We start from the raw sequence: 18,976 nt of genomic DNA on the forward strand, positions 1-18,976 counted from the left end.
GTTTGTATTTAACTCGCATTTCGCAATATATCTTCATAAGCAACATCCTCTTTTATTATTAGTACGAAGTTGTCTATTTAGGGAACCTGCATCGTCGCAGCTGAGGAAACACCCCACGGTCTGATGATATACACTGTATTCGAAGGAAGCCGGCGACTGACATTTAGTTTGGAAGTATATATTTGTACTTTTTAATTTTTGATTCCGCACACTTGAAACGGAGGCTATTTCTGTTGTTATATAGAGTTGTAAAAATGCTGAGTAGGCAGCAGTTAACTGCACCCTGTATGTGCGTCTCTGGAGTTTTTCTTACCACCTCAGCATGGCCTGTACAAAATATTAACTCAACTATTTCTATAATAATCTTCACGTTATATATTATTACTTTGACTTGCCGTAAGTACACTGATGATTCAGTTTAGCAAACGTGTATGTGTGTGTTCAGCTAGTTTCTTTTTTCAATGTAGCCAGTCAAGCTTTCTATAAATTCCTTATATTTTTGTAATTGCATTTTTTATTTTATTGAAATGTTTAATGTATTATATAATGTATATTATTATATATATAATGTATATTTATTTAAAGAAGAAGTAAAGCCTTCTGTACACCAGACCGTGACAGGTATTGAGGATAAGTCTGGTCATGTCTGCCTGGCAAGGGCTCTTATTTTTTGTTCTTCAATAGTTGCTAACCAACAACTAGGGTACAAACAACACACCAGCGTTTGAAATAATAAATTCCCATTATTTAAGTGCAAATGTATCTTTATTAATACGAAATGAACAGAAACTCTAAAATACTGTTTTATCTGGTGTTTATGCATTTGCAGGTTGTATTTTCATATTTATCGTTTTATGTAGATCTTTTTAATGACCTAATACAAAGAATCCTGCTTTTTTATTATTATTAGTTATTTATTTTTAGTTAGAGAACATTTGATATAAGTTTGAGGCCTATCTTACCACCCTGTTGTTCCTCTCAGAACCATCAGGGGGCGCTCGTCCTCTTAATGACATGTGGAACTATCGATAACACAAAGATATATTTCCATAATTATATAGACAGGTGCGTTGTGATAGCTGACATGTCATTTTTTTAAATTCTAAAAATATATCTTAACACTAGTTTTATGTAATCCAAGAATTATAATTGGAGGTTTAACCCTTTAAAAAATAATAATAATATGGTCATCACGCTTGCAATAACAAGTTGAAGCCATACTGAGAGAAGAGACTGAACATGTCAGTTGCTCTGTAACAACACTAGCAGCTCGTCTTGCTTTTTTGATTATGGAAATGCTGCTAGAGGAGTTGTGTTTCTGTCTGTTCCACCGGCAACATTTCAGTAACCCAGCAAAAGAGACCTGCAGATCTAAAGGGAATGTACTATAGCAGCACATAAATACTGGAGGTGAATGTGGTGTTATCCAGTATTGTTGTTCTGCTGTAGTAAGACCTGTCAGCGCTTACAGACTCCAAAGAGCCACACCAGATCCTTGGCCGAGAGCGGACCATACCCATGCGTTTATGTGATGGAAAACACCACCTGGCTGTACTGTAGATAAACAAATACTCTCAAATAAAATCAGCAGTCAGCTAAGTGATCTTATTTCATTATGCGTACCTGGTTCTTCATGTTGTCATTTCTATTGTAAGTTCAAGACGCATGCAGAACAATAGTATGTTTATTCTTATACTATTTATTTCTAAAACATACTACGTGATAATGTGACCTGTTTAACAATGTTGGTAATGACTTTGACAAGAGAAGTAAAGTTAGGAGAACACTTAAAATTCTTTGAATAATTTAATCAAATTTACGATTGACAGGCGGTTGGGCAATGGTGAGGTCACTAACATTTTTCATTCATTTTCATACCATATTTATATGGTATCATAACTGGTCATACAAATTACCATATAAGGCACCATAAGATTTCAATCTCATTAATATGATTAGTAACCAAATCTACAGTAAGTGGACAAATAAATATCTTGACAGGAAAATTAAACAAATACAAATAACAAAAAAATTTAATAATAAAAACAGGGTGATATTTGGCTATAAAATGTCAATAAATTTGAAATGATTGGAAAACCAGGTTGCCCTGGTGCTAAACTACATTCACATGTAAAAGCATTTAACATATATCACAATACTCATTGATTTTAATCAATAATAACAGTGTTCATATTATGGTTGCAAATAGTCTTTGGGGAAACATGAATGTTCTCCTCAAATACACATACTGTATGTTCACTATTGAATAGCAAAGCAAGACAACCTAAAATCAATATTCTGTTTAATCTATCTAGTCTTAAATCATAAACACCTATTCATAAGTTCTTGCACGACAAAAAAAAGGTTATAATAAATCAAAGGGAATCTGGCCATTACATAAATGGTTGTTAAAAACACCCACTGTAACGAAGAGCAGCAGTCTAACCCTGAGACCTCTGTTCTCAGAGACTGAACTGCAAAGTGTTTGTGGTTACTAATGTGTGTGTGAGATGCCTGTGGAGGTATAAGCTAATGTAAATGTAAGGTGCATTGACTGACAGCACACACCTCACCCGAGACCCTTGAGCAAAGGACCTGCTAACCTGCGGTGAGCTGTGCAACTGAAAAAAATACAAAATGGATATAAAATAATAATAATTTTTAAAAAACATTCAAAACAAATGATACACAGGTAGAGGGGGAAGTCCAGGGCTTCTCATGCTTTGTACTTCTCCTTTCCGGTTTCACTGATGACACAAATGTGCTGCAAGTCAAAATGAGAGAAGCTGTTAGCAGAAATTGCAGCACAATCAAACAGATGTGCGTCTTATAATGGACAACTATTTGTATTTCAATTATAAAGGCATTCTAAATGATTAAATGTTGCTACTTACATTTAAATCCCTAAAGTACTCATTGTAGTCAAGTGCATATCCAACCACAAATTTGTCAGGAACCTCAAATCCTACGACTAGAGGATAAAGGGGGGTTAATTAAAAAGTTATTTTGAACAGGCAATTTCTTGGTCGGTAACATATTTTTTAATGAAGTCTCTTATGCTCATCAAGGCTTAAAATACAGTAAAAACGGTAATATTGTGAAATATTATTACAATTTAAAATAACAGTTTTTCTATTTCAATATATTTTTAAAAAGTATTTTTTTTATTTTCAGCAGCCATTACTCTAGTGTCACATGATCCTTCAGAAATCATTCTAATATACTGATTTGCTGCTCAAGAAATATTTCTTATTATCAAAGCTGAAAACAGTTCTTTTGCCTAATTTTTTTGTGATAACTATGGAAATGATCAGTTACCAGGTGTTAGTCTGCGACCTTGTGGTCAACACACAGCATTGCACTGTAATGGCCTAGACTGATCAATAGAAGGAATTTCAGTGGTCAAAATAATTGACTTGATTCCCTTAAAAAAATTAAAAAACAATGCGCTTTAGTCTTTTGAGGGTGTTTGTGCAACCTTGAGAAATCATCAGCATGCATTCATTTCTAAACATGACTTGTGAGAAGTGAATTGAATTCTAACTAACTATATCAATGCCATATTCGCAGAATTTCATGCCAAAAAAAGGCTGGAAAGTGTTTTCAGTAATCCACTCACAGTCTGGTCTGTAGCCAACACTCCTTGGTGTTCTTTTCACCAGCAAACTGCCAAAAAAAAAAGAAAAGTTTTTTAGGAATATGTGAAGTATATGGGACCGTACAATTTATAAACTCAAAAGCAGTTAGAAGTTTCTGGCATTTGTTGCACTAGTGCTCAATAATAGACAAGGGAGTTACTATACAGAGCTTAGCAATATTTACATACATCTTACAAAAGCTGATGCAATACCTACAAAACAAACACTCTTGAGACACACTGGTTACCTCCATTTTATTCAGTATATTCATCTGTACCTGGCCACTTTGACCATTTTTGGATTATATTGCTTGAGAAGTTCTAGCAGGGTCTTCATTGTCTTCCCAGTATCAATGATGTCCTAATAAACCGAGTAAAGGTTACAGAAACACATTTAACATTTGTTGGATAATACGAAACTATTTTAAATATAAAAGTAAAAATACATTTACATATACCTCAACAATCAAGACGTTCTTTTGATGTCAAAAAGAATATGTCAAGAGAAAAAGAGAAACAGTTTTAACACATTTTGATATGTTTAAGAGACTGCAACAACAGTATTTGATCAGCCACTGGCTGTCATTTTTCCTCTATGACCAAAACGTGCATTCTTTTTATTACTGATCATACACTTTCATTCAAAAGTTTGGGGTTGATTTGAATTTGTAATCTTTTTGAAAGAAGTCTCTTATGTTCACCAAGGCTGCATTTATTTGATCAAAATACAGTAGTGACCGTTTTCTATTGTAATATATTTTAAAATGTAATTTATTCCAGTGATACAAAGCATCATTACTCCAGTCTTCAGTGTCACATGATTCTTCAGAAATCATTCTAATATGCAGATTTGGTGCTCAAGAAACATTTCTTATTATTAAAGTTCAAAAGAACAGCATTTATTTGAAATACAATCTTTTGTAATGTCTTACTGTCAACTTTTGATCAATTTCATATATCTTCACAGAATAAAAATATTATTATAATTATTATTATAAAATTAATCTGACCACAGAAATTAATTTTGAGACATAAAGTGTTGACAGTGATGAATTAAATTTTTTAAATAAATTTTTTTTAACAAACCAAGGTACATTTTTTACTGGTAATTGAAAGCATGTCCCAGAAAGTTACTGAATGACATTATCATAAAGACTACTATGAAATAATGGGGATCGTTTTTATTCACAGAAAGATGCTTACCTTTCCTGTGAGTGTGGACAGATCATCTCCGCCGATCACTTTGATGTCACCTGTAGATTGGTCATTCTGTAATATTTAAAGAAGGGGAATGCATAGATTCAGACATTTACACGAGTCAGTCCAGACATTAAAGTGTTCTAGTTACTGATGTAACATCAACACTTAACTCCGAAACAAGTTTGTACCACAAAGTGTCAATTTTCATTTAGGTTGTGAAAATAATTAAATTCACACGTTGACAATAAACAGAAAGGAGTAGACAGGCCTGACTGAATTTAACATTAATTTAACATTCATCAAATAGGACGAATGAATAATAGGCGTACTTGGTAACTCTTGAGGCGGATGAAGTCCACTGTCATGGGAATGGAACGATCGCTGTTGCGATTAAGGGCTTTGATGTAATCTAAGAGGTCAGCAAAAAACTTGTAGCCCCCTTTGAGCACACACAGAGCCACAATATGATGCTCGCCCATGTCCTTCATGATATCTCTGGCCAGACGTTCAGTTCTGTAGGAGTCAGGAGAAGCTAGTCAGCCAATACGCAATGTCAACAGTCTTCAGGTTGCATATTATTTGAAATTTGAGTGTTCATTAGGCAAGCCTTCTTGGCTAAGAAAAGAACTTGTTTGATGTGGCTCGTACCTGTCCATGATGAGTCCATGTGGAATATACACCCGCTCCAGGTCAGCCGCATAATGTTTTGGTATACAGAAGAGGTCCAGGTCATAACCTTGCTCCTCATCACGGATCTAACATGCACAAATGACATCATATCATAGATGATAGGGCAAAGAACAGGGAGCAGACTGTTTGACAGATAACATTTTATCTAGTCGACAGAAGGACAAACCTGAAATAGGGCAGTAGGGGACAGGTTATATCCTATTGCCTAATCAGCTCTCAAATGCACTGGTGAGTTGTGACAGCATTTGTCTCTAACATCTGCAGTTATGTTCTCGACAGAAACGTCCTTATCAAAGTGACTTTAAAAAAGTGCACATATAATCTAACAGAGTTTCTTAAGCATATGCCCTAGAAACGACTTAGACTAAACGTAATAGTAAGAATATAGTTATAAACGCATTGACAAAATTGTGAGTGAGAAAGACAAGCTGTACAAATAAACAAGGATGGTTGGGGTGAAGATCAGTTTCACACTATTTTATGAGTATAAATGTTGAGGTAAGTGAAGAGTCTTCCCTAGTGAAAAATAAGTGTGCTTAATTGTATTGAGTGTGCAATTAAGCACATTCAGACATTTACACGAGTCAGTCCAGACATTAAAGTCCATAGTATGGAAAAATAATAATTGAAGTCAATGGCTACCAGCAACTATTTGGTTAACAACATTGTTCAAAATATTTTCTTTTGTGTCGAACAGAAGAAAAAAACTCATACACGTTTGGAACAACTTGAGGGCGAGTAAATTATAACAGAATTTCCATTTCTGGGTGAACTATCCCTTTAAAAGAGTACATCTTTATTACTACCTTTTTATGTCCCTTTTAAATTATACTATGATCATGTATAATAGTATCTTTTAAACTGATTCTCAGCCTTTTTGACTCCCTTTGTCCAAGAAAATGTTTGAAGGTCCTCTTGTCTAGGCTGAAATGTACTTCTGGTACTTTTGTAATATCTGTTTTCTGAGGAATGCAATTCTAGTATTTTCCATCCTATTACTGAAAAAGTATAACCTGTCCTGCTGGTGGATCTGAAAAGAACCTTGACTGGAAATCTTTCAAAGCAACAGATGGTACATGTAAAATGTGTAAAAAATAAAAAAATATATATATATTAATTTAAAAAAAAAACTTCTCTAACTGTTCCTCATAGTGGAAGCAAAGTAGAAGCAGATAAATTCCAAGTAAGCAGAAATTGTTTGTTCATAGCTTGTTTTTCCCAAAAGTGTTATCACACTGTCCTTCAAGGACTTTCAGACAAATAATGTGCAGCTGTCAGGAGAGGTTCATCTGGGAGCTTCCCCCTCTCTGCTTACTGCTGGTGCCAGTATCTTAAGATCATCCATCAACAGACATGGCTATAAGACAAGACATGGAATTTAAAGTGTAGTATGCAATGGCTGCAAGCCAAAATTTAGTTTCTAATATTGCTGCCGGAGCATACATCAAGTCTGTGTGCTGTCAGATCTAGTGAGCCATATTTCACACCAACAAAATTCCTGCTGTAGACTCACATGCATGTCACGTCTTTCCTCAGCTGTATCAGGATATTGAGCCAATGTTCTGCATTAAGAATGCAAATAAATTGGTGATTATTATTTTAGCTCTTCAGGTAACAGAATTCCCAGAGTATATATACCTAACTCTTTGGTGTGTCCCTGGATACTGTAGACTGAAGTCAACAGTGTAATTGAACATGCCTAAAAAAGGATTCAGAATCACCACGAAAAAAAACATGAACATGGTTCAGTTGTGCACTATATTACATGCCTTCTGAAGTCATGCAATAGAGATTATATGAGGAACAGACCTAAACTTAAATCGGTATCTATTGAAAATCCTGAAATCCACCCTAGCTCGCCTTGTCATTCATTATAGTATGTGAGAAAAGCACACATACTATAAACAGTTTGTTGGAATTGTATATTTTCAATAAATCATTGCTCCAGTTTACAAAACTGATCAGACCTGTTTCCCAAAAGCATTAAGCCTACTGGTAGAGAGCACTAGTGCCAATAGTTTCTACGATATAAGGCTTCAAGGGATAGTTCACCCAAAAATGGAAATTCTGTCATCATTTACTCATCCTCAAGTTGTTCCAAATCTGTGAGTTGCTTATTGTATGCGTATTTTAAAAGAACGTCGGTAACCAAACAGTTGTTGGTCCCCAATGACTTCCATAGTGGGGTTTTTTTCCATACTGTGGAAGTCAACAGAAGAAGCTCATACAAGTTTGGAACAAGTGGAGGGTGAGTAAATGATGACAGAATTTTAATTTTTGGTTGAACAATATCTTTACAACGCTTTAGGAAATGCAGTCCAGAATGATTCATTCAAAAAGCAGACTGGTTTGGTTCTCATGTTCAACTCAGGCACTCAATGATCTGTTTGCACCAACAGCAAACTGCAAGTACATATTTTCAGCGAATACTGACTTAAACTATGATGTGTTCCTCAAGGTGCTATTGTGTGGTTTATTATGAGTATTTGAAAGTTTTAGGTGATTCTGCAGCCTTCTGAGGCTTGATATATTCACTCACTACTCATTGTCACATGGGAAATGCTGATCAGGACATGCTTAAAGGGGTCATATGATGCTATTTTAAAGATCATTATTTTGTGTATTTGGTGTAACAGAATATGTTGACATGCTTTAAATGTTCAAAAAACACATTATTTTTCAAATACTGTACATTATTGTAGGTCCTCTATGCCCCGCCTCTCTCAAACACGTCGTTTTCAACAAAGTCCCCTCCTTTGACAAGCGCAGTCTGCTCTGATTGGCCAGCTGACCCAGTGCATTGTGATTGGCCGAACACCACACGCACGCGTCAGAAATGTAACGCCCCTTACCGTAATCGCAGCTTCAGTTTTCAAAGTAAATATCAAGACAGTTAATAATGTCGTTTAGTTTTGCCATCAGTTCAAGCCCGAAAGGGCAACAGAGTCACGTGACAGACACCGTGATGAAGCAGTACACAAGCCGCGGTTAAGACAGCTGACGTGCTATGATTTCTGACAGACAGTTCACTCTCCTGTGATGTGACCCTGTTCCACTCACACACACACACACACACACACACACACACACACGACTCGTTACTCTGCGCAAAACTCAAATACTTAAACTAATAACAAAACATACTTACAGTCGCTGATTCAGAAGCGCCAGATTGTCATAGCAAAGTCAGAAATGTACCCTTTTTTTTTTTATTTTTTATTTTTTTAGAAATAGCCTTTGTGCACAGCCAGCCTTGTACTCTTCTAGGTAAAAAAAAAAACAAACCTGTCGTCCATAAAATGCGTTGCACAAATTCGAACATCTGGGTTGTGCTGTTCTGTTGTAAATAAATCTTAACCAATGATTCCTAAATGCATCTACTTCCGGAAGGCCAAATAAAGTGCTTTTGCTTTCACACTGAAACACACAGCTCTCCCTGACATGGCTGCTTCAACACTACTGTTGTTCCTGAAACCACGCTTTCTTTCTTTGCGTGCACATTTGGGCGGCATTATGCTAATATTTACACATAGTGATGTAGACATGTGGGGGCGTGTTAGAACGAGGCGTTTTAGGTAGGAGTGGTTGACTCTTAACTTTTTTTTAAAGAATATCTCTTTGGATTTGAGACTTTAGTCTTTGCAACTTTACAGATCTTCTTTATGCACCAAGAGCTTGTAACAGTCCAAAGAGAAAGGAAAACTTGAAATCGCATCATATGACCCCTTTAAAAACGGTGTATTTGGTGTTTTGCAGAAGAAAGGAAAGGTATACTGAATTGTAACGGCACGTGGGTGAGAGGTCAGAAGAACTGACCGACAGAACTAAAATTATACTTTGAACTGTCCCTTTAAGAGTGTATAGGGCACTTTTTGATTCATTAATAAATCCAATCACGTATTACAAAGCGCGGGATGGGTCAGTCTAAAATTATACCCTCAAGATAATATCTTAATTTAGTGTGGAGGACGATGGTTGATTCCCCTGAGTCTCCTTGAAAAAGCTGTGAATCGTTCTCATTAGCTCACTACGGCACCCTTCCCACAAAGCCTGTTACATTTATCATCACTTTATAACAAACTAAAACGAATTGCGCTTTTCGACCTGAACGCGCTACTCGTCCATTCATCCGTTTTCACCCACTGATCAGTGAATCTGATCAATCACGCAACCGAGCACGTGCAGCGCTTCTTTCTCATTTTTATCGAAATCGTGCAGAAGTGAATGGGCTGCATGTGCCATGCGTGAAACGCGTGCTTTCCCTCCAGGCCCCTAGACTTCATAGAAATATTTATGAATCACTACATACATTTATGTATGCAAACAGGACAATTTATTAGAATAAAAGGGCTGTAACAAAAGAACAAAAAGTTTTATACTAAAACACACTTCCTAATTATTTGTGTACAGTGACTAATCAATGGTCACGCGCCGGCCGGTGTAATGACTGAAGGCATGAGTGTGTACAGTAACTCCTACCACGACACAGGAGCTGGCAGACGCCATGTCCGTCCCGACCGAGCTGCTGCAAACGCCCTCGATTCTGATGAGAAATACCGGGGGAAGTTGTAGTCCTTCCTGTTCTCAATTTCACCTTTAAAGGACTGAGCGAGCACAATTCTGTAATCTTCCTCACATCACAAATGTGGGTGTTTTCGCATCTAGGAGGACTACAGCCTGTCGACCAATCAGCGTGGAGCACAAGGACCACAATCTAATTTAAAGTGACAGACCCACCAAATTACTCCAGCTTGTAACACTCCAAAGAGAAAGGAAAAAATTGAAATCGCATCATATGACCCCTTTAATGTTTTACAACCTAAATGGTAAAGAAAAGTCAGTAACACTTTTTTTTACAGTCCTTGTCACAATTACATGAACTTACTATAGTAATAACAGTAGATTATGCATATTCACATGTGATGTGACTAACGATAAACTAAACCCTATAGTAAGTACATGTTGTTAATTAATATTATTCAGCATCTAAATGTTAAATTACAGTGTAACAAGGACACCTTTAATTGAAATGTAACCAAAAAGTCGATCCATAGGTTCATTAATGGCAGGTTCTTCATTCAAATGACAAATTACTCAAACTGCGTCTCATTTAGGAGGCTGCGTCCTCCTGAGGTCACATTTGAAGGCTGCACATGTCATCGGGGCAGTCTCATTTAAGAATAGTAACTTAAATTGCAAAGTAAAAAACAAATTACAATATTTTACACCTCACAAGGAATAACAGTCAATTTTATTATGGATACTTTTCTTAAATAAGATATCCTTGATGACGCATGCAGCCTACAAATGCGACCTACGGAGGACGCAGCCTCCGAAATGAGACGCAGCTTGTACGTTTCCTTCCTGAGCAGTAACAGTGGAAATGTAAAGGCTTGGGGGAAAAAAACTATATATATATATATATAAAAATATAAATATATGCATGCATCAAGTTGTTGACTTTTACACTAAAAAAACTGCCACAACTGCACAGCTGACAACTGCATCCCGACACAAAATTCTGACTCATAATAAAATCTAGAATATAATATTTTGTATTTAGCTTTTTTTCCCAAGTATAATATTTTTTTGTTTTCAAGTATGTTTGAAAGCTTCTGCCTTTCAGAAGGACTCTTATTTTGAATTATTGCCACCAAATGGACAATTGAAAAACAAACCTTTGTGGACATGTGCATATACAGAAAAAAAGAAAAAGAAAGACCACCATGTGAGACGGAGTAAAGAAAAGTGCATGCTAGCCAGTATTCTTTAATCCTAACCTGTACTATAAAGAAAACCACAGATATCCAATAGTACGCATGAGTATAATACAGTAATAAAATATAATACATGTTGCAAGAGAGAGAAAAAAAAGAGATAAAGACAGTTTCATGAAGGCGGCGGCTTATTAAACGTCATAGTTTGGAGGAGATGCACTATAAACAGTCGGAGGGCAGTCTTTTTTTTTTAGAGTGGGTCCAGTCAAAGAGCGGTGCCAAAGAGGAAACTGGAGGTACAAGCACAAACAGATGACACTGTTCCAGCCATCCAATCATTTGGTTTGAGTATTAATATACCATATGTTTAAATAAAACCTATCCAGCTATGTTATGGTTTACACTGCAGTAACATATTGATAGCATTTGATAATGAACTTACATTCTCATTCACAATGTCCATGAAATACTGTCAAAGAGAGGAAAACTGAAATTGTCAGATATTGTGAGCTGGCCCCTAGTTTCTAATTGAGGATTATACAAAAATATTTCTTTTATCCGCATCACATAATGTCTTCCATCTTCGTGCAGCATCTGAAAAAAGATAGTACTTTAATCTTCCTCATGTCCACTGATCAAAATATCACATTTTCCTGGACAGACTGAACAAATCATCCAAATGAATCACTGTATCATGTACAATGACTAGTACTGACATGAATTTCCCTTCCAAGGACACATACTGTATGCAGAATCTCACCTAGTTGCCATTGAGTTGCGGTGGAGGTTCTGCTCTGTTGTCAATAGCAGCTTTCTCTTTACTGCGACTCTCTCTTTCCTCATCTTCCTCATCCCTTTCCTCATTTCCACTGTGATTCTTACAATAAAGCCTGGTGAGAACAACAATGTTCATACTGTAAAACTAAAGTGATAGCTGTCCTGATGGTTTCAATATGTATATAGAATATGAAAACATTTGGAAAAAAAGCTAATTCTGGCCAAAATGATCTTGCCAGACTTATCACATTTGTATAAATAAGGAAAACAAACATACTTGTAAATGCCTCTAGCCATATTCTCTATGTATTTGGCCTTGTCTTGCAGGCCACAGTGATAATGGTAAGTCTTTACGCAGGCTTTTATCTCACATCCAATGGTGGCTCCAAGCTGCGCACACAGAGTGCATTTCTGAAATTAACAAAAATGACCAAAAATACATTAGGTGGCTGAATGAACTGTATGCAGAATCTCACCTAGTTGCCATTGAGTTGCGGTGGAGGTTCTGCTCTGTTGTCAATAGCAGCTTTCTCTTTACTGCGACTCTCTCTTTCCTCATCTTCCTCATCCCTTTCCTCATTTCCACTGTGATTCTTACAATAAAGCCTGGTGAGAACAACAATGTTCATACTGTAAAACTAAAGTGATAGCTGTCCTGATGGTTTCAATATGTATATAGAATATGAAAACATTTGGAAAAAAAGCTAATTCTGGCAAAAATGATCTTGCCAGACTTATCACATTTGTATAAATAAGGAAAACAAACATACTTGTAAATGCCTCTAGCCATATTCTCTATGTATTTTGCCTTGTCTTGCAGGCCACAGTGATAATGGTAAGTCTTTACGCAGGCTTTTATCTCACATCCAATGGTGGCTCCAAGCTGCGCACACAGAGTGCATTTCTGAAATTAACAAAAATTACCAAAAATACATTAGGTGGCTGAATGAATTAATATACCCAAATCCTTCTGAAAACAAAGAATAATATATATATATATATATATATATATAAAATATATATTTTGGTGTAAACCAAAGTTTAGAAATTCTAATTAAACTAATACAGAATTCTATTCATTATATTTATTTAAATTCAAATTTGAAAAATTCACCATTCTTTTTCCTCTCTTGATCTCCTGGATAACCGTTTTAATGTCAAAATTCCCAAATTCGGCACGTGATGTGGTGGTTAGCTGGACGGTACCCGAAGAAAAAAGCTGTGACAAAACAGAACATAATAGAAGTTAACAGAACAGGCGGAATCAAACGTTTTTAAACCTTGAATAAATATGAAAAGGACACAGAAAAAGTTGTACTTTTACAATACTATATATTTTGAATATTTGAGATAATATTTATTTACAAATACTAAGGTTATAAATAAACAATCAATATGGTTTATCAAAACAGTAAGAGAATTCAATAGATCACCCATGATACTTTGCTGAAAATCTACTCACCCTCAGGCCATCCTTATGTAGATGAGTTTGTTTCTTTATCAGAACAGATTTGGAGAAATCTAGTAGTACATCACTTGCTCACCAATGGATCCTCTGCAGCGAATGGGTGCCGTCAGAATAACACCATGTCTACAGAACTGTTGAACGTTGTCACTTTGTTTTTGCTTGATCCACGAAAGCAATATTATGGATAGAGGTAGGGATGCACCGAAATGAAAATTCTTGGCCAAAGTCGAAAAAAATGAAACACTGGGCCGAAAGCCGAATACAGAACACGGTTTTTCGCATTTCCTCCCCCCCCCATGTAGGCCTATTTTGCCATTTTTTTCCCACCATTGCATAAATTAAATAGCCAAAATGTGCTTTTTACTGTATTGTCCTGCTTTTCAAATAAAAAAATGAATTACAAAACAACAATTTAAAAATCTTTAGTTAACACTGAACATTTTTTAACATTCTAGCAGACATTATACCAACAAAGCAAAATTTAACTTAAAATTAATAAGTTAGTAAAATAATATTTTTTGGCCATTTTTGAGACTTGAATCAGGCATGTATTTTTTTTTACTGTACAAATAAAGGCAGCCTTGCTGAGTTTTTAAAACATTAGAATATATTACAGATCCCAATTTGAACACTACGTGTGAATGTTACAATAAATGTATTAATAGAGCTGTTGTAGGGTAATTATTATTATCATTATTATTGTCTTTTTATTTTTATTTTACAAAACAACAGTAAAATTACAATACTATCATTTATGAATGTTGATGTTCTCGGCTTTTATTTTGGCAGAAACCCGCAGGAAGATCTCAGTGCTTCTTTTTGTTGACAACAGCAGGCAGATTTATAAATGATTCTCATAACGAATTTGGGAAGATGTTTGTTGCACGTATTACATTGTCACATGCCTTTAAAAAAAAAAAAATCACAAAAATGTTACTGAGCAACTGCGCAGATTTTCCTCGCGCTTTGGACTTTGAATCCTGGCACCACAAGCTCGTGCAGCGCTGTCAGAATACATGCAATTCGTGCGTGCATTAGAAAATATAACATTCTGCAGTTTATTTATTTATCGTTTGAGGCCATTTCGCAATTTCAATCATCATACAGTAGCCTAACCACCAGCATCAGCCACCTTTTCATCTCATCGGAGACATGTGATGCAGCACTAAACAGTCTCTCGCTGTAAGTGCTTCGTGCTTGTGATTTCTGCATCTTTCTCTTATAGTTTTAAATACTTTCACACTGCCGACATGTTTGCTGCATTAGTGCGTGCTTCTATTTGATCGCGTTAGTCATTGTTCGGTACATATTATTCGGCCTTTTTCGCTTATTCGGCTGAACACAGAAAGAGATTTTTTTGCTATTTTCGGCCGAATAATTTCGGTTGCCGAATATTCGTGCATCCCTAGATTGAGGATTTGTATTTTAATCAAATGGTTTCAAGCAACGGTTTGAAGTTAAAGACATCTCAATGATGGTTTTTTGTTTTTTACAAACATGCAGCTTTTCATTTCACAAAACCTTAATAATTGATGGACTGGAATCATGTGGATTTTTGTGATGTTTATATCAACATTTTGAACTCATGTTCTGATGGCACGCATCCATCCATTGGTGAGCAAGTGATGTAATGCTAAATTTCTCCAAATCTGTTCCAATGAAGAAACAAACTCATCTTGGATGGCCTGAGGTAGAGTACATTTTAATTTTTCGTTAAATAATTAATCAGAAGAATAAGAAATCAAACTCTTCATTTGTTGTTTAAATATGACCCACTGTTTTTCAGGACTGAAGAAGCCTCACCATGCATTTGTAGTGGGCAGCAACCTTCTTGGCATTGTCCGAGTGGAGCACACCACGTGTTTCATTCTCTTCTTCACCGGCATGACAGAAGCCACAGCGAAGGCCTGAATCACTGGGGCTGCCTCTCAGAGGAGACCGGTCCCGCTGCGGCACGCACAAGCCCATGACAATTAGCATTAATCAATTTTCGCTGAATTGATACTCTGAAGCTTGTCAAATCACTTGTAATCCCTCATTTGAATTAAATATGGGTTATATCAGAAAAAAGTATAAAAGTGGCCTACATGCGAGGAGCTCTCTGTGTCATCATTGCCTTGCGATGAGGTGGATCGGGTGTCATCTGACTGTCCGCGTGACACTCCTCTGATTCTGCTTTTCTCGAAACGCCCCCTGCCCCTGCTCCTCGGTGGAGATGAATCCGAGTCATTGGCTGCAACTCCCTGTTCATCTGGGAAGAAGAGCAAATCACTAATAAGCGCAATGGTTCACAAGCAGGTTAGTATCCAACATTAAATGAAGTAGAGACAGCTAGTTACCATCACTGCCATCTTGAGAGGCATCTCTGTGTTTGCGACAGTAAACCCTAATTTGCAAAAATAAAAAAAAGGATTAAAATCATGTAGTTATAAAACAGATGAAGTTTTGCGATAAACTGCATCATCACTTTATTTACAGGTAGATGCCTTGGGAGGGATTCTCCTTTTTCTGGGCCTTGTCCCATAGAGCGCAGTAGTAGTGGTACGTCCGCCTACATGTCTTTACATCACAGCCGATGGTCGCACCGGGCCGGTGACAGGAAGTGCACATCTGAATAAGAAATCAGCACATAAAAGATTTTTAAAAAAAGCATTCTCTATTTTCAGCTTAAATGAAGAACTGAATTGTAAGAGTGCTGTTGGTCTGGATGCTTACTAGTTTATTTCCTCTTTTTATCTCCTTCTTTACATCTTCAATAGAAAAGCCTCCAATGTTTTCACTGTCTGAGTGAGATGTGACCAAGGCTGATGAAAAAAGCTGAGTAAAACAATGACGTGTCAAATGTTACATATGCAAGATGTCAAATATATATACTTCTTTTTTTTTTTATATATAACAGACTAATATTTTATAACACATCTTGTCATGCACTCTATTCATATTGCCTAAGATTATTTTTGTGAAACTAGGAAAATAAATAAATGTATGAATTACAGCCCTATTCAGCCATTCTAACATATAAAAGAAGGCAAGCTGGTGAACAGCTGATGTACCATGCACTTGTGATGGGCTGCCACCCTGTGGTTCTCAGACACCAGTAACTGTCCACACTCCTTGTCCCGGTTGGTTCTACAGAAGGCACATTTTCGAAGACGTGCTGAAGCTCCCTTTCTCTGTCCTGACATGACCACTTTTCACACACTCCACCTCTCTTCTGTTTTAAAGACAAAAAAATGTTGCAATTGAACTGCAGTGTACAGGGAGGAAGAGGGAAGTTTATTTTTGTGGTTCAGACCTGTGAAAAAATAACTCTTTAAGCTTTGTGTGAGCGCACAGAGCAACAGATGGCTAAGATGCATGTTTGCATTTTTTGAGAGATTTCTGAAACTCCTACATCTGTCATTGAATCACTCAATATGGTAGAAATATAGATTAGACAGATGGTTGTGATTAGTTTGCTCATGCAATTCAGTTACACTGAGATATTTGTATGGATTAAAATTTGCCCCCCAAAAGCAAATACATGACCAGTATGACATATACTTCCAGATGTCTTTATTACAAAAGAATCTATAGCTATAAAATTGTTTGATAAATAATACAAATAGAAAAATATTTCTAATGAACACTCATTTAAATTAGGCATCTACATAGAAACACTTATTGGAACAACAATGTGTTATAGAACCACACTTATCCAAATCTTTACCATTTAGAACTTACGTGATACAACCAATTTGAGATTTTAAGCAGGAAGTACAAAAAAAATAAAAGTAAACTGAGGTTCAGGGCACCCGTGGGGGCCAGATTTTTTTTTTTTTTTTTACACCTAATATTTTACTTTAAAAATTAGTTTACTTAAGTGTTTAAAACAATTTAACACAATTACCAAAATTTATATAATTATGGTTTCATGCTACCTTCTAAAGATTGGTCAGAAATCACTTCAAAACAATCACTACTAAACAGAACAAAATAAAAAAACAAATCTGCATATAGTTTTAAACATGAATCTTACAGATAGCATATTACATTAGCTTGGTAATATAAAACAACAATAACAGGCGTACAAAACATAAGTGTTTATATATGAAGATATAGGGCCATCTTTATAGGGCTTGTGCAAATCGCAGCGGCGCTGCTACTGTTCCTGGAAGCCTTCACAGACTTTGTGTATGTATGAAAGGAATAAAGGTTAATGCTTACACATGTATATATGCATATATTTAACTCGAGGTAGGGCTGTTTGTACTGTGAAAAGGCACGTTGTGTGTACGTTCGTTTCTCTGAATCGCACATACGCACATTTAGGAAATTATCTCAAATATGTGGTCTCTATGCAATGTTTTATAATTGAGGCCCGAGGTATCTCAGAAAAATTATTTCCTACAGTAAAGAAGAAAGTATGGTCAAAGTATTTAGTGCACATTGATATTAATACATCTAACTTGTACTGTAGTGTACAGTACATCAAGAAATAAACGATATTTTGTTACAATGAATGCCATCAATTCTTGTGTAATTCAAGGCCAAAAAATGGCTACAGAATTAATTGAACTGTTATGTGTCATTTATCAGGATTCCCACTGATATTTGTCATTTTTTGTTACAAAAATTCTATTTCATTCATTCTACCATGTATATCGTGTTTGTTTTTTCAAAACACATGAGTGAAATGCATGCAAAATAATCTGCCAAAACACAGCGCAAAGCCTCAAGGATCATTACGATTAACACATTTCTGATAGCTTATTTGTGAACGTGTTGTACGGCTTCCGTCATCAGATGATGCACTTGAACAAGTCAAGAGTAACAGTAACTTCCCTAACGAATATTAATCATGGTTTTATCATACTAAAAGTGTAGTAACCAAGTTTTTTTGGCATATTGATTGCCATTTCCAGTTTACTACAAATACTAAAAACTATTATTGTAGAAAAACCATATAGGCCTAGTTAATTTGTGATTGCCATGGTTTATAGTAACCATGGGTTTATTTTGTTTTATTTGTAGTAAAACCATGTTTAATTTTCGTAAGGGTTTGTTATTTAATTAAAAGTAAATAATAACAGTAAATAATTAATTTTTCAATGTAGTTTTTACAGTAAAAACCTTACATGGCAGCTGAGCATATAAATGAGTATAAATACTCCTGATAGATATATATGAAGTTTTCAGATGCAAAAGCCTCTAAATGCCGTCTGAATTTTTCTTCTAAAATGGGCATTTTTATCAGGCTCCTATATTTATGTTCAGTTATTTCACTTTAATTGCATAGAAAAGGACCTATACATTGCCATTAGAGTAAAATTACTGAACCTAAATATAGCAGCCTGATAAAAATGCTCATTTAAAGGGATAGTTCACCCAAAAATGAAAATTGTGTCATCAATTACTCACCCTCATGTCGTTCCATATGTTGAACACAAAAGAAGATATTTTGAAGATTGCTGGTAATCAAACAGTTGGTGGTTGCCATTGACTTCC

The 18,976-nt window shown here is 35.8% G+C and overlaps 2 protein-coding genes across 6 annotated transcripts in view; both read right to left on the minus strand.

Annotated features, from left to right (window-relative positions):
* Positions 1-1,844: 1,844 nt before the first annotated feature.
* LOC107560739 (hypoxanthine-guanine phosphoribosyltransferase-like) lies at positions 1,845-10,180 on the minus strand. 2 transcript variants are annotated; one of them, XM_016245006.1, is made up of 10 exons: positions 7,171-7,208; positions 7,041-7,089; positions 5,486-5,592; positions 5,167-5,350; positions 4,841-4,906; positions 4,096-4,113; positions 3,916-3,998; positions 3,620-3,666; positions 2,895-2,971; positions 1,845-2,764 (listed from the first exon to the last, which is right to left on the minus strand). In XM_016245006.1, the coding sequence occupies exons 2-10, from the start codon at positions 7,044-7,046 to the stop codon at positions 2,717-2,719; spliced, it is 636 nt and encodes a 211-aa protein (XP_016100492.1). In that variant the 5' UTR covers positions 7,047-7,089; positions 7,171-7,208; the 3' UTR covers positions 1,845-2,716. The 2 variants fall into 2 exon arrangements, with proteins under 2 accessions (XP_016100492.1, XP_016100487.1); XM_016245001.1 differs by lacking the exons at positions 7,041-7,089; positions 7,171-7,208 and adding an exon at positions 10,007-10,180.
* A 1,258-nt stretch (positions 10,181-11,438) lies between these two features.
* The window catches only part of phf6 (PHD finger protein 6), a 9,328-nt gene continuing 1,790 nt past the window's right edge, over positions 11,439-18,976 (minus strand). Inside the window, exons 2-12 of one of the 4 annotated variants that reach the window (XM_016245050.1) lie at positions 16,543-16,703; positions 16,205-16,306; positions 15,966-16,099; positions 15,829-15,875; positions 15,577-15,740; positions 15,293-15,439; positions 13,136-13,240; positions 12,792-12,925; positions 12,498-12,627; positions 11,687-11,713; positions 11,439-11,534 (exon numbers count right to left, since the gene is read on the minus strand). In XM_016245050.1, the coding sequence (XP_016100536.1) occupies positions 12,498-12,627; positions 12,792-12,925; positions 13,136-13,240; positions 15,293-15,439; positions 15,577-15,740; positions 15,829-15,875; positions 15,966-16,099; positions 16,205-16,306; positions 16,543-16,674 (1,095 nt within the window). In that variant the 5' untranslated portion in view covers positions 16,675-16,703 and the 3' untranslated portion in view covers positions 11,439-11,534; positions 11,687-11,713. Of the gene's footprint in view, positions 11,839-12,497; positions 12,628-12,791; positions 12,926-13,135; positions 13,241-15,292; positions 15,440-15,576; positions 15,741-15,828; positions 15,876-15,965; positions 16,100-16,204; positions 16,307-16,542; positions 16,704-18,976 lie in introns of all 4 variants that reach the window. The other 3 variants (XM_016245033.1, XM_016245058.1, XM_016245042.1) reach the window with 3 other exon arrangements.

Source organism: Sinocyclocheilus grahami, unplaced genomic scaffold, assembly GCF_001515645.1.
Source record: "Sinocyclocheilus grahami isolate Dianchi unplaced genomic scaffold, SAMN03320097.WGS_v1.1 scaffold23.1, whole genome shotgun sequence".
Taxonomy (NCBI): Eukaryota; Metazoa; Chordata; class Actinopteri; order Cypriniformes; family Cyprinidae; genus Sinocyclocheilus; species Sinocyclocheilus grahami.

What these genes read in the sequence shown, in the direction of transcription:
- LOC107560739 (XM_016245001.1), bottom strand. Translation starts at nt 10,033, where the DNA reads ATGGCGTCTGCCAGCTCCTGTGTCGTG. An exon ending in TGTTGGCTACAGACCAGACT is followed by an intron (nt 2,972 to 3,619) that starts GTGAGTGGATTA and finishes TTTATCCTCTAG; the next exon opens with TCGTAGGATTTGAGGTTCCT. An exon ending in AGTACTTTAGGGATTTAAAT is followed by an intron (nt 2,765 to 2,894) that starts GTAAGTAGCAAC and finishes TTTGACTTGCAG; the next exon opens with CACATTTGTGTCATCAGTGA.